This window comes from Lethenteron reissneri, chromosome 3 (genome assembly GCF_015708825.2).
Source record: "Lethenteron reissneri isolate LAM-NWPU_2019-01 chromosome 3, ASM1570882v1, whole genome shotgun sequence".
Classification (NCBI taxonomy): domain Eukaryota; kingdom Metazoa; phylum Chordata; class Hyperoartia; order Petromyzontiformes; family Petromyzontidae; genus Lethenteron; species Lethenteron reissneri.
The window spans coordinates 12,925,538-12,944,831 of NC_083781.1; the positions used below are offsets into that span (position 1 = coordinate 12,925,538).

General features: G+C 48.0%; 1 protein-coding gene across 1 annotated transcript; it reads right to left on the reverse strand.

The window, feature by feature from the left end:
• Positions 1-21: 21 nt before the first annotated feature.
• LOC133346948 (AP-4 complex subunit mu-1-like) lies at positions 22-18,063 on the reverse strand. The gene is given in 17 exon segments (XM_061558781.1): positions 22-501; positions 2,014-2,131; positions 2,526-2,576; positions 5,877-5,924; positions 7,057-7,148; positions 8,450-8,556; positions 9,016-9,069; positions 9,757-9,823; positions 10,030-10,092; positions 11,535-11,603; positions 12,358-12,384; positions 12,386-12,469; positions 13,127-13,223; positions 14,137-14,243; positions 14,957-15,033; positions 16,801-16,938; positions 17,379-18,063. Coding segments are annotated over 16 exon segments (1,332 nt in total). The 5' UTR covers positions 16,859-16,938; positions 17,379-18,063; the 3' UTR covers positions 22-288.
• Between the last annotated feature and the right edge of the window lie 1,231 nt (positions 18,064-19,294).

Consider the following 19,294-nt stretch of genomic DNA (forward strand, 5'->3'; position numbering starts at 1 on the left):
AATTACCGGCCTTTAATAAAAAAGAAAAGTTGAAACTCCTCGAAGTGGTAGTGCCATATTTTTGGTGTCTGGCTGTAAAAACACAAAGCGTGTTTTTTTGTTGTTGTATATTCCACCCATCTACGTGTGCTCACTGCCGTGCGAAAACAACAAAGGGGTCTGCGAACTTCGTGCCCCGCCCTGCACGGTGCTGCGAGCCTGGATTTCTTGGGATGACCGCAGGCAAACCGGCTGCGAGCACGTGCGTGGCGGCGAAGAACAAGACGACCCGCGTCGTCTAGTGCTTTCTTAAATGCGGACGACGTAAGATCCGCTGGATGTCGAGTAGCGTAGCCAGCGTTTGGGGGGCTCCCCCGACAGTGCCGCCCCCCCTCGGCCCCCCAGCGTAGGGCGCAGGCAGCCGATGCGAAGCCCCGACATGGCCAGGCTTGGAAGGTCAAAGGTCAACGCCACGGGGCCCACTTCCAGTCGAGCCGAGGGCCTGAGTCCGGGCACCTCCAACTGGAAAACACACGAAACGGCGCGCGTAACAATGACGCGCGTAACAATGACGCACGGGAACTGGCCAGCTCCAGCACCTCTCTCACATGCGCCGCTGCTAAAGTGAACAGGAGGTGCAAAACCTTAAATATTTGTTAAAAACCCCTGGGGCAAAAATAAATGAAGGTGTTAATTTGCACCGATATGAGTGTTTTATTGATAATGCAATCAAATAAATCCGTGCAGCCCTTTACCAATCGACTGCTGGACGAAGGCGTCTCCAGTGTTAGTCGTGGACGGTCGTTTGACTCAGAATCAGAATATGTATTTATACTGGAGGAATGCAAGGAGCTATAAGCTCTTTTTCACAGATCTCCAGTCGGTCAGTGCAGGTTGGTGAAGGTGCAGTGGCCAGATCCACATCTGATTGGAGTCACCACTGATGTTAGCCATGGCAGGGAATCGAAATTAGATTGCCAAGTCCCAGTGGCGGGCCGTGTATTTTACACTGAGGCCTTCAGTGCTATCCTCCCGCAATGAAACCGCCTTCGAATAACCTCACCATGACACTAGGGCTATAGGCTGTTATCATTAAACGTAACCACCCCATATTCACAATGACAGTAACATTTATCGAGTGGAAGAAAGTGATTTAACACGAGGCTCAACACGTATGAGAGTTACAATACACTAATTGCAGAGACATGAATACATGGTGACTGAAACCATCAAAGATGTACCACTATGACACAGTATGACAGGATGCTGCATCACAAATAGACATCGCATAGCCCAAATCAATGTCATTACCAAAGAAACAAGAATAAACTCACAACAACCAGTCACATTAACTCATACGACCACCAAGCAAGCAAAAATTCCGTAAAACACAATAACACAATCAGGATTCAACAGGCTTCCCCGCAGAAAAAAAACAATCTAAACGTCACGAAATAAAGTTTAAAAAAATCTTAGATGATGCTACATTACGTGCTCGCTAGTTTTACTTCAGTTAGCTAACCGGCCCTCCGATCATGCCACACGAAAAATGCTAACGTAGGCGGCTAGGCCAGCTAGAAGGCTCTGGCGTGTCAAAGAATACGCCCACCATGGCAAACTCGACATCTGATTGGTTAAAGAATCTGACAATCAACAACATCGTCCCCATTTGCTTCAACAGCAGAGGGGATTCACTCGACATTCTGAAGGCCTCAGGGTAGATGTTTAACCCGGAGAGGCGGAGACAGCACAGGTGGAAAATCTGATTGTATAAAAGCTCAAATTTATGAGTTGCACTGGAAGCAGCGCAACTGATGGAGAGAGTAGCAATGAAATGACGTTAATAGACTGCTCTTTGGTTCTTTCGGTAAAGTCGCGTAGAAAGAAAATAAATTAAATAATACGAAAAGATCGGTGGGCGCTGGCAATCCCTGCAGCCCAGCCCGTCAGCAAGTCTTATTTCATACGTACGCGAGAATACATCACTGTAAACCGTAATGCTGCTGCTTCTTTATGTTTGTTCGTGGTACGCACGCGGAAGATGGCGGACAGCTGCGATCCACCGGTGATGCGCGGAACGTTCCACACGACGGAGCTGCTGTCGGGCTCCAACGTCGCCGTCTGGTCTGGACTGCTCACGTCACGTGACAAACTGAGACGCACCAACGCACCGCTGTGATAAATCGACAGCGAAACATGTTTGTGGAGGTGAGGTTTGGTGGCATGTCGAGGTTCGTGAAATTCGCAAACCCACTAGGCTGTAAGGTGGCTGGAAGCTGGCAGCATAGCAAATAGGTGTGTGAACGCATCTATCTGTGGGGATTGCTACCCCCTCGTGTGCGTGGGTTTTTCACTTGTTTGTTTTTTCCCCCCACAATCATTAAAATGGCATTGGCCAAACGACCCAATACGGAAGCCTCCCGCACTAGTCTTGGGACTTGGCAAGGCTTTTCTTGAAAAGTTAATGACGTTAAAACTTACTTGGCTAACTTTTTACTAACACTGCGCATTTAGTGTTGTGCATTTATCATTTTAAATCTTCTTACCTGATCGCGCTTTTTGGAATAGGCAACCGGACCATCATATTTGTAGCATGACTGTGGAAACAAACCACTAACGTCATGAACATCATCATCATAATCACATCCATCATCATACATTGCAGTATTTACAACATTACAACATTATCATCATAAACAACTTCATTATCATACATTGCAGTATTTACAACATTACAACATTATCATCATAAACAACTTCATTATCATACATTGCAGTATTTACAACATTACAACATCATTCAATGCATTATCATATAACATTATTGTACAATGGATGATAATGTTGGATGATAATGTTGTAATACTTCATTATCATATTTTTCGATTTAAAGCTTTCGTGACTGCAGGGATTCATATTCTTGGACCTTTCGGTAAAGTCATGTAGAAGGGAAATAATTAATGATAATGTTGTAAATACTGCAATGCACAGTCCATTGTCAATTCACTGCTAGATGAAGGCATCCACACACCGTGTCAGTGACGGAGATTGTCTGACCATACATCACCACGCCGGTCAGTATTGATTGCTAACAGTGGCATGGCGGGTGGGGGGGTGCTCAGGACCGGTTTAGATATCGCTCGCCACTGATACTGCCCATTGCCGAGAATCAAACTCAGGTTATCCAGTTAAGAGTGCAGTGAGATAACCACTCATCCACCTGTCCACCCACATGCAGAAATAAAATACATACGCAGGATAATAAAGTCCATAACACCTTATGACCGACCGTTTCTATCTATCCCATTTTCTTATCTTAACTACCTCGCCTGGTGTACAGGGGCTCGTGGGTTCAATATCAACCCTGACGTCTGCCTATTTGGAGTTTGCGGTGTCTCTCTCCCCGTGGCCGCTTGGATTTTTCTCCGCATCCTCCTGTTTTTCCCCTCCACGTTTGGAATCAACATCACGCGTTGAGAGTATTTGGCTGCTTTAGATTGCAACGCACGATGATGATGATGAGCCACTTTGCTGAGCTATCATTTATGAGAGCCAGGATCTAACCTGTTCAAATAAAAACTGGTATAGTTATAGTTTAGTAACGAAGCTGTATACCCTACACCTTCCGCTCTCGAACATGTATTGTTAGTTGCTGCGGCGCCATATTATTAACATTCCTTCCCTTTATTAATTCTAACCTTACTCCCTCCCTTTGATACTGCTAATCCTGCATAATGCACGGGCACAATGACTTTAAACCCCTCGCCAAACCTCCTACGCATTTCACAAGTAGTACTAATCGCATATCTGCATTTCCCATAAATATGCTAAATTCATCTTGATATGCAAATTATTTTGTCAAGACGCTCTTCGCCCCTCCAACCCAGCTTAAATAGTCGCTCCAAGCCTGGGGCGTGCCATTCAGACTCTGTCTTCTCGCTGGTCTCCACCTGAAGACGGCTGCTTGCGTTGTGGCCGAAACGTCGTGAGAATTATTTTATTATGTTTTATTTTTATTATTTTATTATTTTCCTTCTACGTGACTTTACCGAAAGAATCAAGAAGATGTATTGTTACCTCATGCAGCGTACAATTGCACGGTATTAAAATGTTCTTTTGAAGAAAAAAAACAATGACTCATCCCATGGCCCACATTTATGCAGTGTGCAGACTTAACGACCTGGTGTGTGTCGATTGACTACAAACCAACTACCCTGCAGAGACACAAAGCAATGACTCAATAGAGAATCAGACGTACATTGGTAAACGAATCAAAGCTCTGTGAATGTTTGAATAAATCGGTGTAGTTTTAGTAAGAGCAAGCGGGCGCTACGGTGAATGGTAAATGTGCCCAAGTCCATTGCCATTTATAATCTACTCTTGCGCTCATGATACACGGCGTCGCGCCACGCGTGTGACTATTGATTGTTGACGATGAATGAAAATTATAAGCAAATGTTACACGTTAATGCCACTGGAAGAAAACGGGAAAGCATGAGACGGACCATGGGACAGATGTTAAAAGTTAGATATAAAAACTAAATAAAAACACAAGGGAACTGTTTCTATGATCTAAATGTGACTTCATCAAACGGAAAATGTATGTGGGAATAACGATTATCTGAACCAGTCCTGGGCCTTCTCTAGGTCGACTCAGCCTCAAATGAATACAGTACCTGGTGCAGTGTGTAAACATCACCACAAAGAAGACAAAGGCGGCCGTGCGTGGTTCTAGCCATCCACCCCCTCGTGTACTGTTCCAGCCTTCATAGGTGCTCACTAACAGCACTTGCCCCAACAGTCTGTTAAGGCTATACAGGGGATCTTCATCTTTGCAGTGGGTAGTCCGGTACGAACCCAGCGACCCGAGTTCGATTCCCACTCACGGCCAACACCATTGACAATGATCTGAACCAGTCGTAGGCCTCTCCTAGGTCGACTCAGCCTCAAATGAGTACCTGGTGTGGTGTGTAAACTTCGCCACTAGGGAGACAAAGGCGGCCGGGCGTGGTGCAAACCACCCACCCCCTCGTGTACCATGCCGGCCTTCATACGTGTTACTCGCTAACAGAACTTTGCATTGGTTAGCACACTGAATCATTAACCAAGTGGAGATTGATGTCTTAGCCAGTGCGGGGCCTTCCCCACTTCATCAACCTGCATTGACCGGCGTGGTGAAGTACGGTCAAACAACCTCCACGACCGACAGAACGCGGGTAGATCTTCATCCAGCAATGGACTGAAAGAGCACTGTAAATGTCTATCGTTAAACGATCACGATAAATTCTACTAAATTCTACCCGTTGACTCAACCGAATTGCAACATTTCAGAGTGGTGGTTAAGCCATTGTGCTTGCGCCTCCGGCGTGTGAATGTATTAGACACTGGTAGAGCACTTCTGCACCAGCCGACAATCCACAGGGCAACTACAAAACATTTGTAACTCATGAAAAAACAATAGGCCTTTTACCCTTAGATACAACTGCTCAATCCGGGCTATTAACGCTCTGATATTTTGCGTCGCCTTTGTGGTGTTCACCTTTTGGCGTTCTCTGGTCTAACATCGGCAGTGAGAAAAGGACATAAAAGAGGCTGTCTCTGGTGTAGGCCAATCAGTTTAAAAGACAATGCACACATTATTATCAAAGCGTGTTTGTTTACATGTTGTACCACAAGCAAGAAGTGTGGTTAATGCAGACTTGTTGCCTTGCGATAGGTGTGTCTATTTGGTGTTTGAACATCTGAACGCCTCCTGTATTATTGCCGGAAAGGTTAAAAGGTTGAAAGCCGAGTATTTTTTTGTCATCATTTCTAACCGAGCCTCTCGCAATGCAAAGCGTGCATGACGCGCGCGTTCGTGTAAGGAACGGCGATGTCCGTGCCACGTCCCGTCATACCTTCTCGGCGAGAGGTCACAACGCAACTTCAAACACACCAACAGCCGACTGCGAACACAAACGGGCAGTCACGGTGAAGGGACCGCATGGGCAGCAGTACACACACAAGCTCAACTTGCATTCGGAGAGCCGAACGAACGGTAACAGAACTGAAGGGCGCTCACTGCCATGGTATGGTCGTGTCGGACAGAAGGACCCCACTGAACAGGAATCCGGCGAATGTCGGTGGCAGGGAGGCGCAGTGGTAACTAACACCTGTGCCGCACGGCACTAAGGACCTGGGTTCAATTCCCGACTCGTGTCCACACTGTGATGGTATGGTGTATCCCACTGAACAAGAATCCTGCGAATATCAGCGACAGGGAGGCGCAGTGGTAACTAACACCTGTGCCGCACGGCACTAAGGACCTGGGTTCTAGATTTTCCTCTTGTTCTGCGTGGATTTCCTCCGTGTTCTCCGACTTCCTTCCATAGCTATGAATAAATGTACACAGTAGCTGGTATCGGCTAAACATCCCGATTCTGAAGAATTACCAGACAATTACTCAATTGGGATCATACACATCAGCAAAGTCGCTCCCTACTGCAACATTTGGCAGTACCCTCCTAAAAAAGTGCTTTAAGACTCAGTGAGACTTTCCCAAGCACACAATCATATTAACAATAGAGTAATTTACACTATGAGACCTCCTTTACCAGTGGTAAAATATAGTAATAGGTTTTTACCCTTTCAACTGGTACAAAATCTGACACCTTTATACAAGGTATCATGTTTGCAATAACCACAACACAAGAAGTCAAACTGCAAAGTGTAAATGCTTACCCGAGCTCTCAATACTCTGATAGCGCGCTGTTTTTGAGTTGTACACCTTTTGGTGTCATCTGGTCCAACACCATGTGAGACTGGGCTCTAAGAAAAGCTGTCTCGGGTGTAGACCAATCAACTTCAAGGACAGTGCATATCATTATCAGAGTTCTTTCTTTTTGTTTGAATTTTCACTGCTTGTGTTGTGGTTATTGCAAACATGATGCCTTGTATAAAGGTGTCAGTTTTTATACCAATTGAAAGGGTAAAACCCTATTATTACAATAGAGTAATTAACAGTGAAACCAATGACAATGCCAGTAAAAGGATGAAGTTTCATGACGGTGACGATGATGATGATGGGCAGGGACGTACCTCCTTTCAGGTTGCACTTCCACTGTTGGGAACAGCCTGAAAGGCAGCGGCGTTGGGAAGTCGTCAAGCACCGTGTACTGCATCACGGTCATCTGCGGTCACACAGCGATGGCTCGACCTAAGGCACCTTGAAATCATCTCGATTGAAAACTCTTTTCTTGAGAACTGCTGTTTGTGCGTTAGTTTGTTGTTCTCGCCCCCCGCCCGCCGCACCTCCGATTAGCACGGTTGGCTACGTACGGTGGGGAAGAAGGTCAACATGCGTATGCACAATGACAAACGCCCTCACCGTGCTCAGAAGGCTTCATGGCCTTGTGGCAATGCATCTCGTGAGCCGATCTCGTCTCTAGTGCATCCCCCATGCTTTCTCCGCTCCACAACAACCTCCCTTCTTTCTTCTTCCTAAAGTCTGGAAGAACCTTGCCGTGTGGCCATAGTCACAACCTTGCACTTGTGTTTACTTTAGTTAGACGTTACATAGACGTTGTTGCTTATTATGTACGTGAAATCCTCCTGTTGAATTTCCCTCTGTTTTGTCTTTAGAGCTATAATGAATAATGATGACGTACAGCCCTTTGTCAATCCACTACAAGGTGAAGGCCTCACAACGCTGTGCTGATTGCGGGGATTGGTTGACCATACCTCACCACGCTAGTCAGCGCGGGTTGGGGAGGAAGAGTCAAGTTCAGATGTCACTTGCTACCGATGATTAGCCATGGCCGTGAATCAAAGATAAGCACGATTGTTGTTGTCTCCGTGTCTTATTCTCTCACTCTCCCTTATGTTATCTAACCCGAGCATTACTGTCGCGGCATCGAGAGATGAGACTTTACACTGTCACGTGAAATGTAACCAAATTTCGATTTAAAGCTTTCATGACTGCAGGGATTCATCTTCTTGGTTCTTTCGGTAAAGTCACTTCCCTTCTACGTGACTTTACCGAAAGAACCAAGAAGATGTAACCAAATTGTTTTGGCGAGGTCGTGAGGTTGGTTTAGAATTAACCAAACGGCAGAAGTCGCCGCAATCCACGGCAAATGCGCCGACTGCCAAAGAGGCGAGGCTGCGTTGAGTGCATGACGATGCACTCGCGCAGCCTCGCCTCTGGGGAGGGGCGAGATGGCACGCGCCTGTGATCCCAGCACTCTGAAAGCAAGGGGTTTGTCGGCCGTAGAGATTTTGCGAAACTCACAAACACCCCCCTGGGCGGCATGCAAGTTCGTGAACCTTTGAGTACCGTCTCCTCGAATGCGTGAGTCTTCTCTGGGTACTCCGGTTTTACTCCCACTCACTTCCATTGTGGGACCGTTGTGATCAAAGAGTATCGAAAATCGTGGATAAAAAAATAACGTTTTGAGGTGCGTGTTTGCATACGTAATCACGCGAGCATTACCTCACCAGGGCCCGGGCTCACTCTGATCGCACGTTTGGTCTCAAAGTCAGTCACGTTCACGTTGGCGTGGAAGCGGCACTCGTCCAATCGCACGGCACCGCCGTAGCCTGGACACAGAGAGAGAGGTGCAAGGCAGATGCAGCATCTGTCGCGTGTATTCATTACTGCCGGAGCGAGCCCAAGGACGTATGTATGCATGTTGAATTTCTTTCGCACTGTACGGAGCCAACTGTGCTCATCGGAGGTGCGGGAGAAGGACAACAAACACAAAAATCAGTTCTAAACAAATGAGTTTTCAATCTAGATGATGATTTAAAAGTGCCCAGCTGCAGTGGCTTCCTAATATCGGAAGGAAGATCGTTCCAGGCAGCCACAGAAGCGCATCTGAAAGCGCCGCGAGATCTGGTGACCGTCTTTGTTCGATGGCCAGCAAAAAGCCGCTGCTGCGAGGATGACCGGAGTTCGCGTGATGGTGGTTTACGCTCCTTGACGAGATCAGCGAGGGACTGATTCATTCGCTTTCATTCCACACACCACAAGCCCGGTCACACTCGCACACCTCTCACCTCTATTCTGTGATGATCCTATGGCAAGATCATGGTTGAACGTCATGAAGATTTCTGAAAACACAGCAAAGCCACGTGACAAAACACACACAATGCATACTTGTTTCATCTTAATTTGAATCAGAGTCCTCATTGAACTCAAGATAGAGATCGTGCGTGTACGTGTGTTCCATGTGACGTATAGGGCGCTGTGACTCACATCTGCCAGTCATCTCACTCAACTCATACCACCTGCGTCTGTCCTGTAACTTAATGCCAGTGAGCCATCCATACTTCACGTGGTCTGAAAGTGTACTTAGCCTGGCACAAGTGCCATGGTGACATCACCGTCACTCAGCGGCGAATGGCAACTGCTGTTGTTGTGTGCGCGTGCGTCCCGCGTGACGCAGAGAGCACCGATTCAAATAAAGATCCGAGCGCTCCCGACATCGCGTAAGACACGTTCACAAACTATCGGCGCGTGCAGCATGCAATTATTTTATTTGTATATTTGTATTTGGAACGGAGAAGACTCATGAAGGCAGAAAGGCAGGCCGAGGTGAGTCGCGAGGGCCGGAGTTTGCGAAACCCCGTGGGACCCCTACAGGAGCCCCGCACACGACTTGCGTGGTGCGTGAAAGGGGGGGGGGGGGTGCCCTCCGCCCTTGACGTCATCAGGCAGTGGGAGCCCCTCGAAAACCACAAGGGGCCACCTGGAGCCCCCCGCGTCATCGTTCGAGCCACCCGGTGTGCGTTCGGTACCTGAACAGCCGTTCACGAAGCTCTTCAAATTGATATCGCCATTGAGCTCCGCTTGAACCACATTCCCCTGTTCGGGACACAAAAACTGCATCACTCAGAAACACGAAGGCAAAGCGTTTGTACAAAATGGCGAGCTCGAACCAGATGGCGAGGGTGGCTGCAGCAATGTCTATTCCGACGTCTGACCATGCACATACGTGTGCATACGGCTGTGTTCACATACGTGTGCGTGTGTATGCTCGCATACAATCGTGTGTGTGTGTTGGTACGCACATTTGCCCCGATGAGCACTGTTAGCCTCTCCAAAACGTCCACGAATATCTCGTTGGTTTTGCTCTGAACACAAAAGCGGAGAACATTCATTCCCCAACTGCAATGAGTCAACAATTTCGATCGCCGGGTTGAGTTCATTTGTGAAAGTAAATGCAGATAGCTCTTCGTGTAGCTAGGATGCTGGGAAATGTCAACGGCAAATCAATGTGCATGCCTGTAACTCAGTGCTCTGTCAGAATGGCCATTGAATCACTTCTGTATTGGCCATAACAGAACACGGAGCCAAAAAAAATGTTGGATGTTGCATTCCACAACTGTCAGCTGATATTTCCACCACTTGACTCACACAAACTTGTGAGGCTGTCGCAAGGCATAAACAATAATCCAATAATCTGCCACTCTTCAGCCAGCCTACAGGCACAAGTGGCGGTGGCATGACCTTACGGGAGTGCATTCGCCGCTTGTTGCAGAGGCTCATAGTTCGAATCCAGCGGCCTCCCTGGTTCATACTGCGGCGTGGTATTCCGCTTAAAAATATGCGACAGGCCGCCCGCTTCACAGTCGACGTTAAAGATCCCGTGACATCATTGACAAGAGTCGGCCGCTGTGTGTCGGCTTCATCGTCCAAATTTGTCACATTTTGAAAACTTGCCCTGAAAATGACTCAACAGGGGGATTATGCGTAGCAACCATCGCCCTGCATTGCAAAAAACGTGGCAGGACCCTCCTGTAAAAGAGTCGTGAAACTCAGAGAGGCTCTCCTGGGTAAAGAGCATAAACTGCCACCGTGGTACAAGAACTCTGGCCGTGTTGTGACACGCAGTGCACTGTGGGACTCTTCAATGTTCAACACATGCACTTGGGGGTTGTCCAGCCGGCGGTCGTGTTTTAAACAACACAACTTCATTTTCTATACTGCAGCGATGTGTCCGTCCATTGCTGGATGCAGGCATTCACACACCATGTCGAACTTGGGGGTTGTTTGACCGTACTTTACCACGCGAGCAAAAAAAACCACTCAACACATTCCATCAACAAGACCGCCTTAATAATAAAAATATATAACACGTGACGTTTTGGGCAATCTTCATAGCACATAGATGACCATACTATACCACACTAGCTTAGTGGGGGCCCAGGACAGGTTCCAGGTTTAAATATTACTCACCGCTGGTGTTAGCTGTTATCGGGAATCAAACTTAAAAGAGTTCTTCGGATTCATACTGCAATGCACTAACCCCAGTGTTCTTCACTAATTTTCGTGGCGGGGGGGAGGGGCACTTTCGCCGATAAGACATCGTCAGTGTGAGGGCTGACACACCGCCGACAAGGGGGTGTTTTCACATGTTGTGTATTGTCAGGGGGCCGCCATGAACAACACTGCACTAACCGACGCACGACCACGCGACCAATGTCCTCTTGTTATGGAAACACATTTCACGTGGGAAACCGGCACGCAATGGTACGCGCACAAAAAAACACGCAGTTTCTCTCGGATGATGTACCTGATGAGACAGTGAGCGTATCGAAGCTGATGCCGGGACCAAGGTTTTTTGTTGTGTGTCTGCTCCAAACTACAAAGACAAAGAGAGACACACAAAAATGATAAAGATTACCCGTATAAGCCACACAGAGTCGTGCAACAAGTGCTGCTAAAGAGCACTGAACGCATTCCTGCGGAGGGAGCTGGTAGGAACGTTGGGTTGCTCGGTCAATGGCCAGGGTCAACGGCGGCGTGGTGTATTCCGCAAATATGCCCGACTGTGAGGGCGGGCATAAGCCGGCGTGAGTAGGTTAAACGTTGAGTTTTATAAGGGCACCACGGGGTGACCAGCCCCTCCCCACCCAGCCCCACCCCTCCCACCTCCCACCCAGCCCCACCCTCCCCACCCAGACCCTCTCCACCCTCCCCTCCCCACCCAGCCCCACCCTCCCCACCCAGCCCCTCCCCACCCTCCCCTCCCCACCCAGCCCCTCCCTCCCCACCCAGCCCCTCCCTGCACGACGGACGGACACAATAATCCCCTGTGGGCTGGTGTAACCAGGAGGTTCCTACCAGTATTATAGAGTCATGTGATGCTGGTGGTGGTGTGAGCCACTTTACAACCTGGCCAGCTTTGTCTCCCAAGCAAGCATTGATGTTTACACACCACACTACTCATTTAAGGCTGGGTTGGCCTAGGGGAGGCCCAAGAGAGGTTCCGATAAACCTGCCCCTGATGTTAACCATGGCCGAATATACACAATTAATGTGTTATTCGAATTACAATCCTTCGAAATGCAATGCGGCGCGTGTGTGGACACATGTACACGTGTGTGTGTGTGTACCAGTCCGATGGCACTCATGTCAAACAAGGCTGCTGGGTTGGGTGTTGACGGCTTCGCTCTGCACGTAGTTCCTCAGGACGTCCAAACGTGTAGTCTGTACCACTCCAAAGTCCTTCAACAAGAGGCAAAAGCCACAGCGTTAGCGACACGTCACAGCCACTCGTCTCCTAAGTCGCTACTGAAAGATAATTAATTGAGCTCTGGTGCGAGTCCAAAAAACTCCATCCCATTTTGCTGTCAGCCACTACCGGACAGAAAAATTGTAGCTGTAAGAGATAGAGTGTTGCCCCTTCGCACACGCACAGGTTTTCTCTTATGACGTATCGGTTTCCTCCCACGTGTTGACACTCATTAACTGGCCGAAGCACCTTAACTAATAAAACCCAAAAAGCTTTGGAGGAGAATTTGGCACCGGTTAACCATGCGGCTGCCTTTCCTGCCTGTCTCACTAAAACAAGGGTGGAACGTGGCACAACGGTTTGCGTGCTTGACTATGAACTCAACGACCCGAGTTGGATATCCAGCAATGGCTAACATGAGTGGTGAGCGATATCCGAACAAATCCTGGGCACTGACCAGCGTGGTCAAGTCTTTTCAAACAAACCAACACTGCGTGGGGAGGCCTTCATCTAGCAGTGGACTGACAAAGCACTGTAAATGGATATAATACAACTCTAAAGCTGTTCTGTACTTTTTTCACAGAACAATTATTGCCGTAAATTATTTTCACAATTTCTATGGCAATCACAGTTTTAATTTTGACACTTACCAGGATTTCTTCTAGAAGCTCATACAATAGTGGTAGGTTCTTCCTGATGGCCTCTTCAGAAACAGATCCACAGTAGTCTTTGACTATTGCAGCAAACCTACACACGAACAAAGGAGGTCACTGCATCGCGCACTTTCAGATGCGCTTCTGCGGCCGTCTGGAACGCTCGTCCTTCCGATATTAGGATGCCACTGGAGCTTTGCCCTTTTAAATACAGATTAAAAACTAATTTTTTTAGAACTGCCTGTTGTGTTGAATTTGTTGTCCTTCCCTAACACCTACGTTTTTTCAAGGTTGGCTACGTACGGTGCGAAAGAAGTTCAACATACATACAAAACTCTTTTTTTATCTCCATTGTCAGGTCAAACATATAAAATACTGTTTTGAAGCTTTCGTGACTGCAGAAATCCATACTCTTTGGTTCTTTCGGTAAAGTCAGGACGATTGCTTGTGTGGCGATCGAAACGTCGTGATCTATTATTTTTTCTGCCTACGTGACTTTACCGTAACAACCAAAGAGTATATTAAAAGACTGTTTTGGAAGCACCCATGGGTACATGACGCTAACACCATGTTAAATACCTGAGCTGACACACAGCTAAGATCCAGTGTTCAAATCTAGGTTTCAGCCACACGCAATGAACCCGGAGTTGTCAAGTGTTGAGAGCTGATGGTTTCAGCCTTGTCACCAATGACTCGCAGAGAGACTTGTAGCTTTATAAGAAGGTGCATACACTCAAAGATTTCCTGAAGTACTCCTGTTATGTCATCTTCTTGGGAAGCTCTCTGCTCACAATCCATGCGTTCAATACTTTATTTAAGATACAAGCCAACTGTATGTAAATTATCTTAACCATCGGGCTAATGAAACAATCAACACAATACAAGCCAGAAAGTAAAAACAAGACAAAACGGAAGGGATTTTTCAATTCGCGCTGTGAACCGTGGATCGATAGAACTAATTGAATCGCATGTGGGTGTGAATCATTGCGCGTGCTGTGTGTACGTACCGGTTAAGGAATTGTATCAGAATAAATGGGGAGGCCTGGGGCTTGCAGGTTAAACCAAAGTAAAGTCCGTTATGCCGTGTGTGCACGTAGCACAGCCCATTATGTACCTGAAAAAGAATTACAGGAAAATGAATCACACACATATTCATGTAAATGATCACACTCTATCAGAATCGTGTCAATTCGGATACACTCATAGAGCAGTGCATTGCCCAGTATTAGAGAACAGCCCACGGAAGGTGATATCATGGATCTACATCCAAGATCCATCCAATTGCCTGTTTCAATCCTCACACTACAGCGATGCAGTTTCCCACTTGCCCCGCTACAGAGAAACGTCCGTCACTCACATGGTCGTCAATCCGACAGCCGGAGCCAGGAAACAGCAGAACAACAATTGGACTGTGACCTGATCTGGGCCTCATCCCAAGTGCAAAACACTCCGGAAAATGGAATTGGCAACAGCAAATACTTTAATAGGACCATTTGAAAAAACGTACTCAGTGAGGCTTTAACTGGATAAATGACTGTACATTACAATCTCGGGAACTATCGACAAGGCTGCAGGCAGAGGAAGAATCACCCCCAAGAGCGCATTCACCATGCAGATGGAGCAATGAAATGTGGCACTGCAAAGACCATGAGGGACGTTGACAGCCTGGTAAGGGCTTCATCCAGCAGTCGGTCGATCGTGGTTGATGATGTGTGGTAAGTTGAACTTCTTTCGCTCCGTATGCATCCGACCGCGCTAATCGGAGGTTATTCCAGGACAGTATTAGACTTGATGAGTATCAAGGGATGTTGCGGGTGTAGCCATTACCTTAACGATGGGCTGCTCGCTCTCGTTCAGAGGGCACATTCTCTCGTACAAATTATCCGCGTGTCCATTACCTACATCTGTCAAGCACGTGGTTAAGGAAACTTAAAAACTCATCGTGATCATCAACCATCACATTTACACGGAACACAATTCTTGAAAAGAAGCTTCGTTTCTGGCATTGTCATGGGTCGTTGTACATTCACGAACGCCCTAAACAACACTGCAAACATGCGATGAACACACGCACATATTGCACAGATTCACTTCTCAAAATAATTCTCAAGTAAAAATCATCTTCGCTATGTTGGTGGATGGAGATGTCAGTGGATGTCTGCCAAAATAAAATAAAACATTCAGAGCGATACCTCAAAAAGTAAAGCCTCCCTGCCTTTTTTTGTCCTAATTACTTTTGAATGTAATGAACTGGTACAGCTTTTTTTCTCCAATGCCCATTCATGACAACGCCATGAAATGTTTTTCACATGACAGGAGGCGACACAAGGGAGCTTAAAAAACATCAGTGGCCATGGAACAGTTCGGGTGAACTGGACTGTGCTTTCTGCCCCATCAATCATACAACTCCAGATCTGGCTCCTTCAAACATTCATCTGCTCGGCCCTTACTCTTTTCTTTTCGGTAATGTCACGTAACTTTACCGAAAGAACCAAAGAGTATGGATTCCTGCAGTCACAAAAGCTTCAAATCAAGATTGCTCGGCCCTTCCTTTGAACGCTGGCCCTACGCGGGCAACTTTTTAAAATTGGGCACATCTGGATCAAAAGTCTGAAGGGATCCAAAGGCTGTTTTGACACATTCAGTTTAATCCCGTTGGACAAACAAGGCAGTAGAAATCTTGGAATCAGCTGAACAAGCCACGTTATGTGTGGTGCACGTGACCACGTGGAAGTCATGTGGGACAAAAGTCGATCTCAATGGATACAAATTAAATATGAATAGTAATATGTTTTAACCCTTTCAACTGGTACAAAAACCGACACCTTTATACGAGGCATCATGTTTGCAATAACCACAACACAAGCAGTCAAAATACACTGAGTTATACGCCTTTTGGCGTCATCTGGGCCAACACCAGTGGAGACTGGACAAGACTACGGGGTAAACCGTCGGTATTGACGGTGATGCGAACACAAGTGACCGAGGTCGTGACATACAGTACAGCGAACACGTGTGTATACTGTACACACACGCGTGTATATACTGTACACACACGCGCGTATATACTGTACACACACGCGCGCGTGTATACTGTACACACGCGCGCGTGTGTATACTGTACATAGCACTGTACCCCATGTACAGTACACATTGCGCACTGTACATTACACTTCCGCTTGGCACGGCTGGCTACGTACGGTGCGAAAGAAGTTCAACGTACATAGCACGAGCCGCGTTTAACACACATCGCACAGACAGCACCCACAGCAACAACAACAGTGGCGGTGACGTCACCACGGCGCTTGTGCCAGGCTAGGTGCACGTTGAGGCCACGTGAAGTGTGAACCACGTCACACTGTATTCAGCACACACACACACGGTACACATCTCACACACGATGTACACATCTCACACACGATGTACACATCTCACACACGATGTACACATGTAACATCGCAACATAAACAGTAACATCGAAGGCGAAACACCCAAAGCGAAACGCCCCGTAGATGGAGAGAGCCGATAGCATCGATAGCTGCTGTGGCCAATGATGGTGTTAGTGACAGCGGTAATGATATTGATGATATTGATATTGTGATGATGGTGGTGATGATATTGTGATGATGGTGGTGATGATATTGTGATGATGATGGTGATGAGGAGGATACAGTCCCTGTAGAGTAGAGTGTCTCCCCTGGACGACAGCACAAACGCCTGGGACAGCATCGCCAGTGGCTGCTGTCTGTGTAGTTGTGTGAGCGATGTGTGTGTGTGCGTGTAGCTGTGTGTGTAGTGTGTGTGTGAGCTGTGTGTGTAGCTGTGTGTGCGTGTAGCTGTGTGTGAGCTGTGTGTGTGTGAGCTGTGTGTGTGAGCTGTGTGTGTAGCTGTGTGTGCGTGTAGCTGTGTGTGAGCTGTGTGTGTGTGAGCTGTGTGTATAGCTGTGTGTGTGTGAGCTGTGTGTGTGTAGTTGTGTGTGTGTGTAGCTGTGTGTGTGTGTAGCTGTGTGTGCGTGTAGCTGTGTGTGCGTGTATCTGTGTGTGTGAGCTGTGTGTGTGTGAGCTGTGTGTGTGTAGTTGTGTGTGTGTAGCTGTGTGTGTAGCTGTGTGTGAGCTGTGTGTGTGTAGCTGTGTGTGAGCTGTGTGTGTGTAGCTGTGTGTGTGAGCTGTGTGTGTGTATAGTTGTGTGTGTGTGTGTAGCTGTGTGTGTGTATAGCTGTGTGTGTGCGTGTAGCTGTGTGTGTAGTGTGTGTGTGAGCTGTGTGTAGTTGTGTGTGTGTGTAGTGTGTGTGTGAGCTGAGTGTGTGTGAGCTGTGTGTGTAGCTGTGTGTGAGCTGTGTGTAGCTGTGTGTGAGCTGTGTGTGTGTGAGCTGTGTGTGTGTGAGCTGAGTGTGTGTGAGCTGTGTGTGTAGCTGTGTGTGTGTGAGCTGTGTGTGTGTGAGCTGTGTGTGTGTAGTTGTGTGTGTAGCTGTGTGTGTGTGTAGCTGTGTGTGTGTGTAGCTGTGTGTGCGTGTAGCTGTGTGTGCGTGTAGCTGTGTGTGCGTGTAGCTGTGTGTGCGTGTAGCTGTGTGTGCGTGTAGCTGTGTGTGCGTGTAGCTGTGTGTGCGTGTAGCTGTGTGTGTGAGCTGTGTGTGTGTGAGCTGTGTGTGTAGTTGTGTGTGTGTAGCTGTGTGTGAGCTGTGTGTGTGTAGCTGTGTGTGTGAGCTGTGTGTGTGTAGCTGTGTGTGTGTATAGTTGTGTGTGTGTGTGTAGCTGTGTGTGTGTTTGTAGCTGTGTGTGTAGCTGTGTGTGTGTGTAGCTGTGTGTGTGTGTAGCTGTGTGTGTGTTTGTAGCTGTGTGTGTGTAGCTGTGTGTGTGTATAGCTGTGTGTGTGTGTAGTTGTGTGTGTGTGTAGCTGTGTGTAGTTGTGTGTGTGTAGCTGTGTGTGTAGTTGTGTGTGTGTAGCTGTGTGTGAGCTGTGTGTGTGTAGCTGTGTGTGTGTAGTTATGTGTGTGTAGCTGTGTGTGTGTATAGCTGTGTGTGTGTGTAGTTGTGTTTGTGTGTAGCTGTGTGTGTAGTTGTGTGTGTGTAGGTGGGGAGTTTTATAAGGGCACCACGGGGTGACCAGCCCCTCCCCACCCAGCCCCAACCCAGCCCCTCCCTCCCCACCCAGCCCCACCCCTCCCACCCCCAACCCAGCCCCTCCCTCCCCACCCAGCCCCACCCCTCCCACCCCCAACCCAGCCCCTCCCTCCCCACCCAGCCCCACCCTCCCCACCCAGCCCCACCCCTCCCACCCCCAACCCAGCCCCTCCCTCCCCACCCAGCCCCACCCTCCCCACCCAGCCCCACCCCTCCCACCCCCAACCCAGCCCCTCCCTCCCCACCCAGCCCCACCCTCCCCACCCAGCCCCACCCCTCCCACCCCCAACCCAGCCCCTCCCTCCCCACCCAGCCCCTCCCTCCCCACCCAGCCCCACCCCTCCCACCCCCAACCCAGCCCCTCCCTCCCCACCCAGCCCCACCCTCCCCACCCAGCCCCACCCCTCCCACCCCCAACCCAGCCCCTCCCTCCCCACCCAGCCCCACCCTCCCCACCCAGCCCCTCCTTGCACGACGGACGGACGGACACAATAATCCCCTGTGGGCTGGTGTAACCAGAAGGTTCCTCCCAGTATCAGAGCCTGTGTTTGCATGTTCATCGCAACTACTGTGTGTGCTTAATGCAGTACTTGTGTGTGCTTAATGCAGTACTTGTGTGTGCTTAATGCAGTACTTGTGTGTGCTTAATGCAGTACTTGATCCCCCCTGCAAAAGGTTTCTATTTGGTGTTTGATCATCTCAACACCTCCAGTTTTAGTTGCCAGACAGGGTAACATCGATTCTTATTATGTGTCCATACTCTGCTACTGTCAGCAACAACATTGCTTTTATGGCTTTATTTTGGTGATTTCGAAAACATGTTTTTGTTTGGCCATGTTTGTTTGTTGTAGTGCGGAGTTATACTGATGGCTTTAATCTAAGTTGTCTTGTGGTTGTTGTTGTTTGACTTGCATCCCACTGGGATTTTTGTACACAGCGTTGGTGTACGGTGCTTTTTCTGGAATATTTAGCAGTTTTTTCCTGGATTTTTCTGTTTGCACTTAGTCACTTTAAGATGTTTTCTTGTTCATATTTTTTGTTTGTT